We start from the raw sequence: 19,687 nt of genomic DNA, 5'->3' as shown, positions 1-19,687 counted from the left end.
TTATAGCTGTCCTCCTCAGTCTCTGCACTGGAGGAATTATCCTCTGGCTGGAGACAAGGATTTTAGAGCCCCCGCTCCTTTACACTGCTCTGGCCTTTCTATCCAGTGCAAATGGGCTGAAGCAGGAACGACAGTCTCACCCATGGTACACAATTATCCAGAGCCAGTGGATGAGGTTTGGCTGGTAACTTATTGGAATTCACATTGCCTATAAGAGCATGGAGATATTCTTTCCCACATAAGGAACACATTGGAAATCAAGAAATGAAATGTATTTTCCACAGCAAGGCCACATCTTCACTAGGTAATGCATTAGAAATGCTACAGGAATTCTTGGGAGATACGGGTCAGAGCTACCTCATCTACTTATTAATAGAAATCTTCTTTGTGCTGCTACTTGCAATCCTTGAAAAGATAATGCGTCTGCATCCTGCTCATATGCTGACAATTCACAATAACAAGATATGACAATGACTACATGCTGTATTACCACATGTCAAAATGAAGGTAATTAATCTTTACCGCCTGTTGAAGAAAGGCATGCTTGTGTCTAATGTATTGGAGAAACCATCCAAGCTTAGTCTGTCAATGTAATAATATTCACTCACGTTTTTCGACTGGGATCAATGACATACTTGATGATCACATGTGAAAATGTAAGTCTCACAAGTTAAAGCTCCTTGACTAAGGCAACTGGCTAACCTACGGTTTCTAAATATGTGATGGACAGAGGGAATGTGCATAACTTTCTTGTTTAGTTGAATCCCTTTTTTGCTTTCTCCAACCATTTTTTTTTGGACAACAAATTCCACTTACAAGCTGTCTGTACAACTTACATCTGGTGGGAGAACAGCAACATCAAAATTTAAATGGAAGAGCTTTGTTACAGTACTGTTGCATTTAGGATGTACATATCACTGATAACTGGGGCATCAAGTCAGACAGAATAGGAATTTTGAACAGATGGTGTAAATGTCAGTAGGAATCTTGACGGATATTGCTTATTCCATAAAATACCACTCATGGGCTAATGCAGTGGTGTTTGATCAAGCTGCAGTTTATTGTTACAAACTTTGATATTGCCAAGTCATTTATCCATCACAGAACTAAGACCATATTCATTACATGAATCCAATCTGAAAATAGTTTTATTGTTTTGGATTAGTAACAGCAGTCAGATGCAGAATGCAAGACTCAATTACAACAACAATGGTCTGATGCCATATTGCAGGGGTTCTCAAACTGGGGGTCAGGACCCCACAGGGGGCGCAAGGTTATTATATGGGGGATCACGAGCTGTCAGCCTGCACCCCAAACCCCGTTTTGCATCCAGCATTTATAATGGTGTTAAATATATTAAAAAGTGTTTTTAATTTATAAGGGGGGTGTCACACTCAGAGACTTGCTATATGAAAGGGGTCACCAGGACAAAAGTTTGAGAACCACTGCCATATTCCATTCAGTTGGAGGAAGAAAGCTACCATCTGCAAACCATACTCAGATAAAATCTTAGCCAATTTGCACTCTTACCGCAAACTAAAACTTTTTTTTTTCCAGATTGTAATAAATTCAACTATCTTCCCAACCCTCACTTTTAATTTTTGGTAATCTCTTCACATTCTGCATTTGGTCACAAGTAGAAATGCTATATTACTGTGAACAGCCCCTTTTTGTGAGTTTTCCTTCCCTACTAAAACAGCAAAAGTGTTGGAAATTTTGCAGCAGAGCTTTTTCTTGTGCGATTTAAAGCCCAAATTCTTAACTAGAGAGATCCAAGGTAAGCCTCCAAATTTGCTCATCTGAACAACGAAAACTTCATTTGAGGTTTGCTCTTCGGAAGACAAATTAGCAATTAATTAATTAATTTTTATAATACAGTGTGTGTTTATGTGCAATAATGTGATTCAATCTCTAGACTACATGTTACACATAGCAGTAGCTGTTTAATGCTACAGAATCTCAAGAGCTTGACGATCAGATATACGCCTGCACTCAATTCTTACCACATCAAGGATGCTGATAAATTTATTTCCTATTACAGCACAGTTATATTTTTAATATGTGATCCTTACTCTTTCAGCTTGTAGCTTCTTCCTCACCCTCAGTCAGTCTACTGTAGTGGAATAAGCTCTACTCTTAACAATCTGGTTTAGAAACACATGACCTTTGGGCATTTGCAGGCACATCCAGGAGTTAGCCGTGATCTTCTATGCTTCTTGTGAGGTGCCAACTCTACCTTTTATTCCGACAACTATCAATCGTGCTTTTCATTTTCAAAATAGTATTGAAGCAGTACTAATTATTTATCACAATGCCTCTACATAGGTAGGTGGGTATTATCTTCCTGCTGCAAATTGGAAACCAATATAGAGAAGGTTAAGTGTCTTGTCTCAGGACACAGAGCTAGGCAGTGTCAATCACTGGGATGAAAATTCACAGTCCAGTGCTCAATACCCTGTCTCAGTCTTTACATTGCACAATAATGCAAGGAGAGATTTGACATTCCCTTCCTAAATCACCCCTCATACACTATATATACACATGGATAGGGATCCATCCATCACTATGCAGCAAAAAGTTAAGCATGTGATTAATCCCACTGGAGACATCAGGAGTTAACACAAGTCCTTCACTAAATAGGGATGGTCTTAAGCATGTGCTAAACTTGTTTTCTGAATCCACAAATATCAAATAGTTTTAACCCACTGCAAGTTGGTAACAATTTGTAGTTTTGGTTCATTGTGTTATTCTCAGAGTATATGTTATGTACCTATAGCAAGCAATTTAAACTGGTTCTGTTATCCTGCAAACAGCATAATGCTCCTTGGAACACAGCGATGGACAGGGCCTGAATTTAACCTGCATAAGTTAAAGATGCCTCCCTTGGGCATTCACTGTATATTTTGTAACATTGGCTTCTCTGTTGACTAATTCAGTCTTCACATTACCTGACAAAATGAGGAGCTCAATGATCTCTGCATCCCCCAGAAAAGCCGCAACATGAAGCGGGGTGCGTTTCTCACCATCCTGGAAAACAGCAAAGATTGCACAGCTATAAAAGTATGGTCGACACTGGTAAGAGCTAATGCTAAAGTGTCATTAAGCTTTGATTTTCTACCAGTTTCTCATATTAGAAAGATGGGACTCAACCAGTAAAGAATGAACAAAACGTTCTGAACCAGGCATTTCTCTTTAACAATCCACAACTTACATGCTATATTTTTTCCATCAAGCATGGCACAGAAACTATCCTTTTCTGGGCATTCCTTTTCACATATATAGTGAATGTAATTTGTACCTCTCTTCCTCCCAACCCTGGAGAAACAGTTATGCATGAGGGAAAACACTGTCCTCAATTAGGCCCTTTTTGAAATGTTTGCTGCTTTGCTGTTATACTGACATAATTCAAATCCTTCTGGACATCAGCCTTTGTGATGCAATTTGATTGAACAACACTGCACAAGGCTCTAAAAATAAATACTTCTGAGAAAGGAATGGAGCAGTTCACGAGGTCATTATAGACAGAATGCCCTTTCTCTGCAAAGGTAATCCAAATACATGCAGCCTTTCATAAAGTGTTCATCAGTAAGTTATCAGAGGGGTAGCCGTGTTAGTCTGGATCTGTAAAAGCAGCAAAGAATCCTGTGGCACGTCTGTTGGTCTATAAGGTGCCATAGGATTCTTTGCTGCTTTTACAGATCCAGACTAACACGGCTACCCCTCTGATATGTGGCACCTTATAGACTAACAGACGTTTTGGAGCATGAGCTTTCATGGGTGAATACCCACTTCGTCGGATGCAAGTAGTGGAAATTTCCAGGGGCAGGTATATATATGCAAGCAAGAAGCAAGCTAGAGATAACGAGGTTAGTTCAATCAGGGAGGATGAGGCCCTGTTCTAGCAGTTGAGGTGTGAAAACCAAGGGAGGAGAAACTGGTTTTGTAGTTGGCTAGCCATTCACAGTCTTTGTTTAATCCTGAGCTGATGGTGTCAAATTTGCAGATGAACTGAAGCTCAGCAGTCTGGTCCTGAAGTTTTTTTGCTGCAGGATGGCCACCTTAAGATCTGCTATTGTGTGGCCAGGGAGGTTGAAGTGTTCTCCTACAGGTTTTTGTATATTGCCATTCCTAATATCTGATTTGTGTCCATTTATCCTTTTCCGTAGAGTCTGTCCAGTTTGGCCGATGTACATAGCAGAGGGGCATTGCTGGCATATGATGGCGTATATTACATTGGTGGACGTGCAGGTGAATGAACCGGTGATGGTGTGGCTGATCTGGTTAGGTCCTGTGATGTTGTCGCTGGTGTAGATATGTGGGCAGAGTTGGCATCGAGGTTTGTTGCATGGATTTGAGCTAGAGTTACTATGGTGCGGTGTGCAGTTACTGGTGAGAATATGCTTCAGGTTGGCAGGTTGTCTGTGGGCGAGGACTGGCCTGCCACCCAAGGCCTGTGAAAGTGTGGGATCATTGTCCAGGATGAGTTGTAGATCCCTGATGATGCGTTGGAGGGGTTTTAGCTGGGGACTGTATGTGATTGCCAGTGGAGTCCTGTTGGTTTCTTTCTTGGGTTTGTCTTGCAGTAGGAGGCTTCTGGGTACACATCTGGCTCTGTTGATCTGTTTCCTTATTTCCTCGTGCGGGTACTGTAGTTTTGAGAATGCATGGTGGAGATTTTGTAGGTGTTGGTCTCTGTCTGAGGGGTTAGAGCAGATGCGGTTGTACCTCAATGCTTGGTTGTAGACAATGGATCTTGTGGTGTGTCCGGGATGGAAGCTGGAGGCATGAAGGTAGGCATAGCGGTCGGTAGGTTTTCAGTATAGGATGGTGTTAATGTGACCACCACTTATTTGCACCGTGGTAAGTTGTTGACTCAAAATAGAGAAGTCTGACACAGTCTAGTCCAGTATTGCCAAGACCAAGCATTCAAAAGTCTTCAGTCAGGCCTCCCCCCAAAAATCTTGAGATCGGCTTAAACACAAAGAGGTTTTTAAAACAACATATTTGAAGTTCTTTTTCTTTGCCTTCTGGCTTTTGAACCTTTAGGGTTCATGTTTTCAAGCTTACCTCTGCAACCAGGAGGGCTAGAAACTTACTGTAATTTAAAAATGAAAGACAAAATTCTTTTGTATTCTCATGAATCCAAGGTCTAGAGCTTTAAGAAAAAAATCCACCAAATATTACAAGACTCACAATAAAAATCACAAGAACTGGTAACAGTTCTAACCAGATAAGTACTGTGTTATCGTGCACTTCATATGTTTATTTATATTTAGAGCCAAACAACATTAAAAAACATACATACAAAGAGATCTAAGTGCCCTGTCAGTTAATAAAACCTACAATAACAGGACCACCCAGTATTAAATATTCATATACAGGTAACAAAGTAACTCATCAGCCAACAAATCAAAGCAATGGAAAAGCCCCATTTATATTCCCACCCCACTCCAGGGACATACCCCAGACCTCTGTCAAGTAAACAGCTGTTGCAGAATGCCTTTAGGATCATCATTTGTGGGTTATTCGGACCATCTTCAAAATGTTCTGTAAACACTAACTAATCAATGCTGCAGAATCTTTTTTCTTCTGAACAATGAAGAATGTTTCCCCAGGCTACACTATACACAAGCACTGCAAGCCTAGGAGCCACTGATGGACAGGGTGAGTTTTGGGTGGGAGGGTCTTTAAGTCTCTCATATGTATAGATTATTACAAAGCCTTAGAATTATTTTTAAAAAATCTAAAATACTGTAAAACACTTGAAGACAGACTACTCAAACACAGCCACACTGATGGAGGAAAGACTTTCTCACAATCTCCCTTTCTCATAGGGAAGGTATAATATTATTAAAAATTTCTAGTTTTTCACTTCAAAAATATCCCCACTCTATGCACTTGTAGGCCAGAATTCTCAAGAAACCTCAGTACTTATTAAGGCACCTAAGTAAGTGGCCAGACTTTCTAATGTGCTCACTACTCAGCAGCACCTGCTGAGAACAAAAGAGTGCTAAGCATTTTTGAAAATCTGGATCTATATAGTTTATTCAGTAACATTTTCTATGATGTAATATATTATGCTTCAGTTTGCATTGGCAGGGCAAGCGTGCGCTGTGGGATAGTGCACCATAATACTCAGAAGGATTACTTCGTGCTTCTCTCCTAAGACTGTACAATACATGCAGAATCATAAAAAAAAGACTGGTCAAAATCCTGAACAAAAATAGAAATGTTTTCAGTGCATTTTTTTTTAATTAATGCATTGCACTGTAGAATCTCTCTTGGGTTTGGGGCAATATTAGCAACAGTTCTTGCATCTGTCAACTCTAAGCTTTATAGTACCACCTTGTGACAATATACAAGGCTTGATAAGAGAACAGAGGGATGTGAAATGGGGTCTTGGTGATGCAAGTTCAAGCAAGTATCCAAAACAATCCCGTTAATTGATTGATGGCTTATCAGGAATATTTCACAATAATTCAAAACTTAATGGGGATTTGGCTGTCAGAAAAAAAGGTGCAACAGGAGAGTGGAATTTTGTGCCTGTGACTTGTTTCGACATAACATTTTGAGGCAACAAGGTATTTAGTGGATCATCTGATACAATCAATTCATACGGTCCTAAAAATAAAAGCACCAACCCATTGACAAGCAGAGCAATGTCTATCCACAAGCATCTGATCCTCAGACATCGAAGTCATTGAGAGATGACTTCAATATCAGCAGAATCAGGTTTTAAACAAACAAAAAAGTTTTTTTTAGTGGTTTGGTTATTTTTAAGCCTGATTTCTACGTTTCCTAGATGAGAAAATAAATCTTCTGCCACCTGTCACAATTGAGCACCGAACAACAAAACAGGGCTCATGCTGATGCAAGTTATAACTGAAGAAGATAGACTTGAAATAATTTCTAGTAAAAGGCAAAAAACAAAACAAAACCCAACCCTCCAGAGGGTGATCATTTATTGGGTTACTGCTGAAGAAGCCTGACTATTACATCTGTAGCTGAGAATGTATATAAGTAGGTCAGTCAGAGGATCATTCTCAGGTTCCTGTTTATGCTACAAAAAGAATAACAAAGAAAACAAGAGGAACTAGGGCATATGCACATACAATGAAATTCACTCCTTGTATTCACAGCCCACACAAAGACCATCCGCCAATTAAATGGTGCCCAATCTTTGTGCTGAGCCTACGCACAGAGAGATAAGTTCAACCACAGACATAATTTTGACATGATGGTAGAACAGTGAAAAATCAATGAGGTCTAAACATTGAAGGCTACAAATAGAGAGAGAGAGAGAGAGAGAGAGAGAGAGAGAGAAAGCATTATTTCAATCTGTAAAAGGTTTGGCAGTAACTAAGTTCATATAAACATTTAAAGAAAACAAAGAAGCAAGAGAAGATAGTGAAAGGAAGACTGGACACAATGGTAAGATAAATAATAAGGCATGTTTCAGATACAGGACTTAAAGGAACTAGACAATAGATATGTTACATGATGGCTAAGACAAGTTACTGAAAGTGAGGTAAACAGTCCCCCTTCAAAAATGAATTAATTTGTTGCCTTGGTTCACAAAAGAGCATGTGCATCTACTGAAGGTGTCAATGAAGATGTAATGGAAAACTAATGTCTGCCTTCATTTTTGGCCATATGAATTGGTTGAGCCACAGAGACCAATGTAATACATTCAAAATACTGCTTAGCACAATTAAAATCAGAATAATACTTAACCCACTGCCAGGCCTGATTCTCCTCTCACTTACACCAATGTCAATCAGGAGAAATGCCACTGATGTTAATGGAGATAAGAACAGAATCAGAGCTAAAAAGCTTTAGGGATTCACACTTTCTCCAAATTAGCCAGGGTCAATTTACGAGGCAGACTAAATTACATCATAATGGATGCATATCAATGACTAGAACAGAAAATTACTCAAATGTAATGGAACAGTCACACAGAAAGAACCTTCAACTTATTTAACACAATTTAAGCCACACTTACAATTGCTAAGAGACGGGAATGTATTTACATAGAACGGACAGTTCATAAAGTGGGTGGTAGTGTTGATAGAATAATTCAGGTTCAATTTTACTTCAGAAAAAAATAATGCAGGGTGTTGGGAGCACAGGCACACTTAGGCCTGCTGGAAGCCTGCTGTGAATTTTAAGAGTCTGCTCTAATAACATTTAACAGCATGACCATAAAAAGAACTGCACATGTGCACAAAATTTCAGAGCAATTGTTTAGTGCTGCGCATGTGTAAGAAATTGCAGAGTAATCATGTTTGTGAAAAAAAGAAAAGACAAGATAAAGTAACTAAAAAAAAACCCGTCTGAACTAAAACTAAACCTGTACTGATGGGAGGAGAGTTGACATGGAAATCAGAGACTAATACATATGTATAAGAAAAGATACCAAAAAAAGTTATAAATAAATCTGTGTAACAAAAGGGGGTTGAAGCTGTATTGTCCGGTCCAGAAGGCAATTGTGATGAGATCATCCTGATGAGCTCCTCACTTGTAAGTAACTGATCACCACTTGCTAAGTGTTTTGCCTTAATAAAGATTTGTTAGACCCATCTGATGAGTAAGTGAATCTCAATCCAACATACAGTAGGCAACTGATTAGGAGCTACTAAGAGGAAAGAGCAATTGAGCCAGTTTAGCTCCTGGGCTATTTAAAAACTAGCTATGGTCAAAAAGTTTATTTTGTAAAAACAACATCTTTCTCGTCAATATTTATTTTCCTTCAGTGATTCCTCTGTTAAACTGTGCAATTTACAAAACAAATCCAAATGCCTAACCAGGAGCACCAGCTGGCATATGAAAGTCAACTTGTGTTATTTCTGCTCTCTGCATTTTCAACAGACATAACCACCCATACAGGTTTCCTGAATCAAAACTTAAGGCCGGACCCTACTAATCTTAACCCCCTAGGTATGTTTACACTGCAATCAAAAACCGTTGGCATGGCCGCTGCTGGCCCAGGTCAGCTGACTTGGGCTCACAGGGCTATAAAATTGCAGTATAGACATTCAGGCCTACACCCAAAAGTCAAGATTTGCATGACTGGGTCCTTAACTGGTGATTTTGTGGATACCATATGAGGTAGAATAGAAATGCATTTTGCACTTATACGAAGGATAAGGATAACAACGTTGGGTTTTTATAGCACTTTTCCTTCCATAGGGCTCAGAGTATGTTACAGAGATTTGTGAAAACTATCCCCTGCTTTCAGATGAGCAAACTGAAGCACAAAGAACTGACAGGCTTGTCTACATGGTGCGGTAAGGTAATCCTGCTTGAAACAGTACTTCAGTAACACTCACTAGGAACCTTTTAGAGCACGTTAGCAGGGAGTACCGAGGCAGTTAGAGTGCAACACTTGAGCACTCGACAATTTATACCCCTCTGGTGTGCACTGCCACACCAGATAGACAAGCCCTAAGCAACTTGCCCAAAGTCACTAGCAAGTCAGTAGCAGTTACAGCAATAAATCCAGACCTCCTGTCTCCCAACTGCATGCACAATGCAGTTTCCCCTGATATATTGACCCCAAAGTCCCAACAGTAGCTTGCTTATGTCAGTGAACAAGGCACACAACAGAAAACACAGGAAAGAGATATGTGCAGTAGCAAGTGGCATTTTATAATCACACTTCGAACTACATGTGGAGTATTTCTATTCCAGTACTAGACTTTTCAGGATCCAGATATGCACAAATAACTCTAGCTAAATGCAGGTTTGCTCAAGCCATCTTCATTTACAAATGTGGTAGTGTGATGTATTAACAAATTCCAGGCCTAGTCATTGAGCAAAATACAGGAAAAGCTGGATTTTTCAATCAAACAAGGACATGTTGTGAAATGACAAGACACTTATATAAAGTCAGTGGTTACTAGCCTAGAACAGCTGCGCTTGCTAGTTAGAGTGGTTATTTTGTCACCGTTACAGAAAAGGTCATGTGCAGTTTCTGTTAAATATAAGTGACTCATCCCTCTTCTTAGATAAAATAGGATTTAAGGAAGATATGTGGCTTGCAGATCACTTGTCTAAGAGTCTCAGTCATTCTGAGGTCTATCTTATTGGCTGTTGATGTGGGTTCTGTAGGGGCCAAATTAAGTCTTTTAAATAATATTTTTATTAATCAATCATCAATACACAAATGTGACTTTATGAAAAGAACACAGCTTTTTCTCACTGAAAATGGAAATGCCATTTATTAAATTGTATTAAATCTTCAAAATGATTTTTCAAATATCTCTTTACTTTACTCTGACTCCTAGTAAGGGTCATGCTTATGGGTTTTGGTACTATACTTAAAATACCTTTAGTCTAATTCTTATAGAGTAAGACATTGCACTGGAGAATATTAAGTCTTATGTATAATAAGTATCTTCATTATTTTGGATGAATTCTTGATCTATTATGCCTATGTGGATTATTTAAGGTAAGCAAAAGTGCTCAATATTGTTTTGCTGCTGGTTCTCTTTCTATACATAATCTCAGGCCAGGAAACTGTGGCTTCTCATACTGGACGACTACTAATCCTCGTTTGTAGCTGTGCACATTGGTATCATCCCAAATTCATGCAAATATATTTAAGATTCTAGCTTTCATGGTTGCAGACTAAAGCTTGAAAGCATGACATGAGTACTCTAAGCTCAATAAACAGAAGGGAAATAAAAAGCATCCGAAAATTAGTATTTTTTTTATTTTAGGATTTTGTAATAAATGCTGATGATTTGGGGGGGCTTGACTCTCAAACTCTGAGCACTTCATGCTGGCAATGCTACTTCAAGGAAAATGAAACCAGTCGCATCTGCACACTGCCTATGCATTTTAATTTGTACCCCATCCTTCCAGCTAGTCCTTCTCAACCACTTCACTTCAAGAAACACTTGTGTAGTTCTTCATAAAATGACTGCAAGAGACTTTATTATTATTATTTTTTTAATGGAAGGTGAAAGTGGAGAATAATGGAGAGGTATGCAGTGTTCTTCCAGACCTGAAGAGCAGCTCCCGTGTAGCTCGAAAGCTTCTCTCTCTCACAAACAGAAGCTGGTCCAATAATGTAGAGGTATGTCAGCAAGCTCTCCTAATGAAAGTCAATGTGATTTGAGCGACTACTTCCCTTATGCGCCTTTGAAAATCCCAGCCCAAGTTATTCATAAATCCCTATGTAGATTAACTGTAACCGATATCCCAGCGAAGGGGCTTAGGTGTTTAAAGAAATAGTACATGTAGATGGTGCTTTGACTGGCAGAGCTGGTGAAAAATGCTATTTATTTTCCATGAAAAAGTTCAAACATGATAAAACTTCTGGCAGAATCTCTCTCTCTCTCTCTCTCTCTCTCTCTCTCTCTCTCTCACACACACACACACACACACACTCTCTCTCTCTCTCTCCCTGGCATAAAGAAAAAAAGGAAAAAAGAAAAAGGGGAAGAGGGAAAAACAAAGAAGTTTTTCAGTTTTCAAAAACCACACACTTTTTGTTCTTTCACTTTTTGAAGTGGAAGATTTAAACCTAGATGAAAATTTTCCATAAATCATTTTGTTTCAGTTGAAAAGACATTTTTCTGTGAAAAAAATTGACCTGCTCTCCTGCCTGGTGGGCTAGAATCCGGAAGCCCTAAACAACTGCCTAGGTTTCAAATGCCCACCACTGGTTCACACTGTGTACAGGGCCATCACTAGAGGGAGGGTCAAAAAGCTTTTAGGGAAGAGAGAATGAAAGAAAAAAAATTCAAAGAGGTCCCCGCCTTCTTCTCCAAATTAAAAAACAAACAAAATTACATTTATATTTCCATGTATAAAGGGTAAGTATTAAAAATACCTGCCTGCAGCTAGATCAGTGGTTTCATAGTACAACGTATGTTGGTCTATAAAACTAAGACACGGGGATTCCAATCAAAATCCCTGTTCCCTGAGCTGTAGGCCAGTGAAAATTGCCTGCAGACCCACCTCTGGGTAAAAACAGTCAAACGTTTAGTGATAAGAAGCAACTACTGCCCGCTAGAGAAAAAGTATCATTGCCATCAAGATGTAAAAGCAGCATCTTGTTCCCCATGAAGACCAGTGAGAAACACAGAGCGGTCACTCTGACCTCTATCTTGGCAAAATGAACTAAAAACAAACAAGCCGTTCTAAGCCAAACAGTTACAACTTTTTCTTGGTTACAAAATAAAAGTCCCAATTACAGAAGCATCATTTAGACCTCAGTCTCATTTATTTTTTAAACACACACTTCCAGGCTAGGAAAGATATTGTTTATATTGCTAGGTTACATAATTTGTTCTTCTAATTTATGATTTGCTCTGAAGTCTTTTCCCAAGGTTAATATTCTATTTCCTTAGATAAGGACAACTCTCATGCTGCTTTGACAGTTTACTATTGTTAGGTATCACTGATTTTTCATAGTTTCCCATGTCCCATTTTGTTCTGCCATGCTAATAGCTCTTCCGCTGTGGGCTCTGAAACATCACATATGACTTTAGAAATTCTTAAAACTCACTGTGAGAGTAGTCAAATCATATTTTTACTTTGTATTTACATTTTAACTCTTTCAACGTTTTTACTATTAACCAAAAATGATCGAAAAACAACCCATCATTAACAAGCAGTGCCAAAGCTTCCTGTCACATGGCTAGAAATAGCCAAGCATTGCTGAAATGGTTACATGGAAGGAATTAGAAACAGACTGAAGATAATTCGCATATGCAACTACCGTGACTAGCCAGCTCACAGCAGATGGGAGATGTGGTGTTTTCTACCCATTCTTTTAGTGACATTTCCAGTATTTGGTATTTATCTGAAATTACTACTTTAAATTTATATTTCTGAATATATCCTGAAAAATATTTTTGTAATTACTGCAAATAACATTCCATTTCTTATGTACAGGCAGCAAGCTGGTGGGTCAACAGAGTCTTGCAAGGGCTTTCATTATCCTGAACAGAATTCCGCATAAAAACGTTCACATCAATTATCTTTTTTCCATTAAAAGCCATGGTGTCCTCACAGAAAACATATGCTACCCACTTAATATTTTACCTGGGAACTGAGTACATCTCCATAGCAACAATACCCAGCAACCTTGGACTGAAGGGGACATGAAAACATTTTATGGGTAGAACTTGAAAGCATGTAACCATCTGGATCTGCACAACAAGAGCTATTTTTGACAAACTAATATGCAGTATAAAGAACAGATTACTCACCTTGCAAGTATGTCAAAATTCCATTATCATCATTGGAGAAAACAAAAATAGAGGGGATATAAAGGAGACAATATTTTACAATTAGCATCTTTAGAATCTTATTTCAGGACAAGACACAAGAACTGATAACAGTACTTACAGAAAGACATCATCAGCTTCACCTCAATCTCTCCTTTCACCCCTCTATATGAGCCTGATCTGGCTCCCATTTAAGTCAATGGCAACTCTTTCTGTTGATATCACTGGGAGTTGAATGGAGCCATTTAACTAAAGCTGGGGAATCACTGCTACAGCTGTAAGACAAATCTCTAAGTCTACCTCTTTCAACCAGATATTTGACCCACAATGGCCACAGGAGCTGTAGTTCCAACCAAGAGCCTCCTATGTTGTAAACAAACCAGACAAACCACTGGAACTAGCTCAGAATAAAATAATGGTGATGTTTTTGGTCTGGAAAAGACCCAAGGTAAGGATGTTTAACTTAAAAGACCAAGTTGACAGCCTGCAAATCTCTGTGCTGTCTCAGCACCACAGTCTAACCAGCTCCACAGCTTACCAACTGTACTCAAGATGTCAGCAAAAACTGCTCATTTTAAAGTTCTAATGTAATTGAATACAAAGGGAAAAAGTGTAAGACAAAAAACAAACAAGTTCCGAAAGAAGAGCAGGCTCAGTTTTGAGATGTTCCCCTATTAAATACTTAACCTCTGCTTGTTTACAGCTGTTTACCATGGTCTAAGCTAGACATAAGCCAATCTATCCTGCAATAATTCCTCTGTGTGTATATCACTGGCCAAGCTGCAGCTTTCTTAATCTTGTTGTTTGAGATAGCTGTAGTGAAATTAACTTAGACGTTAAATATATTCAAATCCTGAATGAAGGTCAGTCCCAAATCTGCAAGGGCTCATTAGTGAGAAATTTTACAGAGATTCAAGATATACTACTTTCAGCTGTTTTAGTTCACAACAATAGGGATTTGGACAAAACTTACTGTCCCTGACTGACTTGCACATTTGAAGTAATTATGGTACATGTAGGGAATTACTACCCTGTGCTGTAGATACTTATTTGTTCCAGTAATAATTAGGAATCTATTTAAGCCATGAATCTCTAGCTACCAAATATTTTCCATTTTGTTAGATTTTTTATACTAATGGAATAATTCAAATTGAAGTCATGACAGTTCATAAGCACAGTACATACACACACAGTCACTTACCAGAGCATTAACATCCTCAGTTTTGTAGATCAACATCCGTATCTCCTCTGGATCACCGCTGAAAATTGCTTGGACCAGTGGTGGCTGGGAATAGAAAACAATCATTAAAGGTTTGGTTTTTGTTCTTTTAAAGACAACATACTATTCCTTCTAACATTTACCAATACAATGCACAGACATTATGCATTCAATCCTTCGTCAGTCTCAAATCAACATGAAAATCTTATAAGCAAGGTTTATTAGCTTGCACCAGGAAATCTGTATGCATGAACACGTAAGTGTACAGAGCGGGAACCCCATTAAAATGGCAGCTTTTGCCAACAGATACCACACAGTCAGCACAGTTGTTTCCTAATCGAAGTATGAGGTTACCAGTTTTCCCTTAGATACTTCTCAGCTCTAGCTGTCAGCATATGGCGAAGTTTTAATAACAATCACTCTACAGACATATTTAAGCAGAAAATAAATGAACAGCAGTGTATTTCTCGATGATTATTATGCATCTCAGGTTAGTTTACTAAAGAAAAAGCCAATAAGCACAGTTTAACTACCCAAGACGTGAAATAATTGTCTCACTGCTTGAAATTATGAAGTGGAATGTACAAATATATAATAAGGCAGAAAGAAGGAAAAATCTGGCACACCCATTTGTTAAGTGTTGTTGACAGGGGAAAGATGACATCACTGCCAGTTAATCAGAATGTTGACGACTTTTCTCTCTCTCTCTCTCTCTCTAGGTTTGTATTAGGCCCACAGCACTATAGTATCTGAGCTGTCAAGTAAATTGACAGGACACAATCAACTTCAAAATCTACTCAATTTAAAAAATGGTGGTTTCAGATACCAGACCACAGATCCTGTGCCAATGTTTGCAGTTTTACAATCACATTTTGCCTTTTTTTAAAATATTTGTCTCTCCCCTCTAGTGTATGAAAAGCCCACATAAGCAGCAGGGGGAAATGACTAAGACCCCCCTATTCCTGTAAAGGGTTAAGCACATCTGTAATGCAAATTGACTTCAAGGAGACTACTCAAGAACTCAAAGTTAGACAGAGCTTAAGTCTTTGTAGGACAGAGACCTAAGTGACTATGCACAAAATGCTGTATACTGCACAATGTCAACAAACTAAAGAAACGGGGAAGATTATCATTGAAAGAGGATGGAAGAAACACTGTCCTCTGAGTTCTTACTTGTAACAAAAGCAGGTAAAAAAATTCTGACAGACATGATTTTTAAGAGAGACTAATTGGGAGAAGAGGCCAGAGAATTTGGGGACAGGATGGATACAGCAGATGTAAGGAGGGAATGCAAGATAGGATGAAGGAAAATTGAGAAGAGAAAAAGGTTAGTTAAGTGGAAGGTTGAGGTGGAAATTGTTCCTCTCTCCCAGTATTTTGGAGGATAAAATTAATAACATATATCATATATACTCATTCATTATCCTGCTCGTTTATAAGCCGACCACCCAAAATGGATAAGTAAAAATAGCAAAAACTGTATGACCCTTTCATAAGCCAACCCTATATTTCAGTGGTTGCAGAACTTTGTCCGGAAGCGGTGTGGGCTGAGGGATGTGCTGGCCGCCGCTTCCTGCCTCCCCCATTGGCCTGGAGCAGTGAACCGCGGCCAGAGGGAGCCGCGATCGGCCAAACCTGCGGACGCAGCAGGTAAACAAACTGGCCCGGCCGGCCACGGGCCAAAGGTTGCCGAACCCTGTATTAGATATTCAATTCAATGATTCCATAGAGTTTAAAATCATCAAATTTTGGTGTAGACATGTTTATAAGCCGACCCCCACTCTTTGATGTGTCACTTTTTTACCAAAAATATTCGGTTTATGAACAAGTATATACGGTACATATATCCAGTTATGGATACTACACTTTAAGAAATGCTGAACACCGAAGCATTATCCTTCCACTTCATCTCTCTACTTATCAGGTGTTCAGTTTGTGGAAGACATTCTTAATTAGGCTCCCCACTACTGATGATGCTTTTGCAGTGCAGGCTTCAAGTTCTCCTCAAGCTCTTTCTCAATGCTGCCTATGTTATCGACAATAGAGCCGAGGAAGGTGAAATCACCAACAATCTCAACTGGCTGGTCGCCCACTTAAATAGTAGAGCCTGCAGCACGTTCAAAATCATCAACTGGAAGAACTTTGTTTTTACCCTAATTAATTTTCAGGCCGACTTTTGATGCAGAGCTTTCCAGGGCTTTACGTGTCATGACTAGCTTGTTCATTGATTTGAAAACTAGCACTATGTCGTTGGCACAATCTACATTGGTGAGGTTCTGATCATGATGGCATATTCCTAAACTGCATTCACTTACTGTCTAGTCAAGTACATAGTCTATGACAGCATTGAAATGAAATTTTTTTTTGGTGGGGGGGGGAGGGATAGCTCAGTGGTTTGAGCTTTGGCCTGCTAAACCCAGGGTTGTGAGTTCAATCCTTGAGGAGGCCACTTAGGGATCTGGGGCAAAAATTGGTCCTGCTAGTGAAGGCAGGGGGCTGGACTTGATGACCTTTCAAGGTCCCTTCCAGTTCTAGGAGATTGGTATAGCTCCAATTATTACCTTTTATTACCTGTTCTGGGGTAGCAACACATCCTTGTCAAAGGCCCAACCTAATCTGGAAGAATGAGGTTCTTTTCCCTTTTCCAAGAACACAGTTTGAGGAGCCATCGTATAGAAGATGGACCATTCTACACAGCTTGCCAGGGAGGTCTTTGAGTTTCAAGACCAGTTAAAGCGATTCCCTGTCACCAGAATCAAAGGAGGCCTTGATATCCACAAATGCAATGTGAACAGGGCACCTGAATTCTCGTGCCTTCTCAATAAACTGATGCACAGATGAAGATTTGCTCTGCTGTGAAACATCCAGGAGTGAAGCCAGCTTGTGGTCTGCTCTCACTCCTCAAGCTATCAGTGGCTCAGCTCGGGGCAACAAGAAAGAAGCAAAATCTTTCCCCATGATGGACAGAAGAATAATGCCTTGATAGTTACAACAGTCTCATTTGCTGCCTTTACTGTGGAAGGGAGTCACTTGTTATAAATAAATTACAATGACACTATTACTATTAATTTTAACTATGTGAGAGAGAGAGAGAGATCATCCATCATTTCATAAAAAATGATTGTAAGGCTTATGGGTCTATAGCTGCCTTCAGTTACTCCTATGCATCCACTGACTAATGGATATTGTTTCTGAAGTGCACAGTAGAGGAGATAAAGTTTTAGGGTTGCAAAAGACGCTCTAAGATGTGTGTGTGTGTGTGTGTGTGTGTGTGTGTGTGTGTGTGTGTGTGTGTGTGTGTGTGTGTGTGTGTGTGTGTGTGTGTGTGTGTGTGTGTGAGAGAGAGAGAGAGAGAGAGAGAGAGTACATGGAGAAGATAGCATCTTCATACGATATGCCTATTTTTAGAAAAATATGCCTGAAATATTTTGCAGCATTATTGCTTAAATTTTAGGTCAGAGTTGAGAATGTGCATCTGCTGGTGGTCATCATAAAAAAAGTATTGTTGTATCGGTTGGCTGGCAGTGGGAAAAAATGGAGGTTGTGTAAGTTACGTATGTGTTGATGATGGATGTAGGATGATCTGAACTGATGATTTCCTTGATTTTCAGTCAATGCTGTTTACACATGGATGACTAACTGTACCAATGATTGTTTTATTTTGTTGGGTGGGGCAGGGTGAAACTTCCTAGGTTTTTTAGTAGGGTGTGATTTTTTAAGTAATGAGACTGACAGATTTAATGTGATATTCTATTGACAGAACAGTTAAAATATTTATTTATTTATTTATAGAAAATGTTTTGACTGAAAATGCCTCCAATTCCAAAAGCAGCAAAAATTCTAATATGAAAAAAAAATTGGAATGTGAATGTCAAAAAACACATAGTAAACTAATGGAACTGGAAATAGAGTGCATGTGTCATTCATGTTTTTTCTATTCCAGATTTTTAAAATGTGTACACTTGCTTTATTGATCTGGATTTTAAGTGGTGTCAGATTCCAGAAAAGAGGTCATTTAGGGTGTGTCCAAAATTTTCTCTTAGAAATCCAAACCAGCAGCCAACATAAAACTTTTGTTTTATTGTTCTTCTATAATAGCTATTACATTTGTGATTATGAAATGTGTCAATAAGTTTTCTTACTGTAGTGAATAAGTGACATTTCTTAAAAATAACTTCTAAGATATCTTCTGCAGAGATTTTTCCAGGTTTAGGTGCATTGTTTACTCAAAGAATCATGTGGATGAGAGATGTTCCCCAAATGTAATGTTCTGCTCTCCAAAATTAGAGAAGCACTTTCCCCTAGGGATAGGTTAGCTCTGTCGAGGAGAAACTGAAGCAGTGAAAAAAATATCTGAATACAGATTCAGGAGCACAAGGTTCCCTCTGACTTTTCTTGTGTATGCAAAACTTTATTTAGCAAACTACTAAAACATATACCTAACTTTAATTCAACTGGACAGTCATGAACCTCACTTTAAGCATGTGAGTAAAGCACCTTACTGAACTGAGACCATAGTGAGTATCTCAGTAGTATACAGAAGCAACTCCAGAGGCATTCCATGCTGACCCCCACACCTTGCTTGAGAAGAGGAGGCTGGGGACTACATGGGGAAGCTGATGGCGCCTCTGGGTCCCAAGGCAGTGCAGCCCTGGTCGGGCCTGCAACTGCCCCCCATCCTTGGGGTCATGTGGTGCTGCTACGGTGACCCAAAAGGACCCTGTGTCCTAAGGTGGGGCCAGGTCTGTTATCGTGGGACTTTCTCTACACCAGCTCACACGGGGAAGGGGGTCAGGGGGTCACATGAGGCTGCTACATCAGCTGGAGAGTGCCCTGCATCCCTAGGGGCCCTGCTGGACCTGGTTCTGAAAGCTGCTCCCCTCTTCACAGTAGGCCACTGAAGACATACTAAACAAGGTCAAATCTACAGGGGGCACCAGGAGAAAAGATTGCACCATCACAGCCAGCCAAGAGGAGACACTCACGAGAGACAAGTGTCCTCTTTACAGGATGCATACTAAATCAAATCACCAGAAAAAAATCAGGACTCTCCCCTTACAACTTGAAAAGACAGTACATAATATTTGTAAATAGCATTCTGCCTGACATCCTTTGGGCTGGGATAGGGGATGCTTGAAGTCAACGGGAGTTTGCAGCAAATACAGGACTTGTCCATTTGTGCTGCATCTGTGTTAGTGATCATTTTATTTCTTAATAAAGCTAC

The 19,687-nt window shown here is 39.4% G+C and overlaps 1 protein-coding gene across 13 annotated transcripts in view; it reads right to left on the bottom strand.

Annotated features, from left to right (window-relative positions):
* ANKRD44 (ankyrin repeat domain 44) overlaps positions 1–19,687 on the bottom strand; it is a 209,970-nt gene that overhangs the window by 97,423 nt on the left and 92,860 nt on the right. For 12 of the 13 annotated variants that reach the window (XM_039494044.1, XM_039494035.1, XM_039494040.1 and 9 more), the window contains exons 2-3: positions 14,446–14,529; positions 2,949–3,027 (exon numbers count right to left, since the gene is read on the bottom strand). In XM_039494044.1, coding sequence (XP_039349978.1) covers positions 2,949–3,027; positions 14,446–14,529 — 163 coding nt within the window. The remainder of the gene's footprint in view (positions 1–2,948; positions 3,028–14,445; positions 14,530–19,687) is intronic. The other variant, XM_039494046.1, reaches the window with a different exon arrangement.

The sequence above is a fragment of the Mauremys reevesii genome, linkage group 11, assembly GCF_016161935.1.
Source record: "Mauremys reevesii isolate NIE-2019 linkage group 11, ASM1616193v1, whole genome shotgun sequence".
Taxonomy (NCBI): domain Eukaryota; kingdom Metazoa; phylum Chordata; order Testudines; family Geoemydidae; genus Mauremys; species Mauremys reevesii.
The sequence above is the reverse complement of the archived record's forward strand: the minus strand, read 5'-3'. Positions and strand labels throughout refer to the sequence as shown.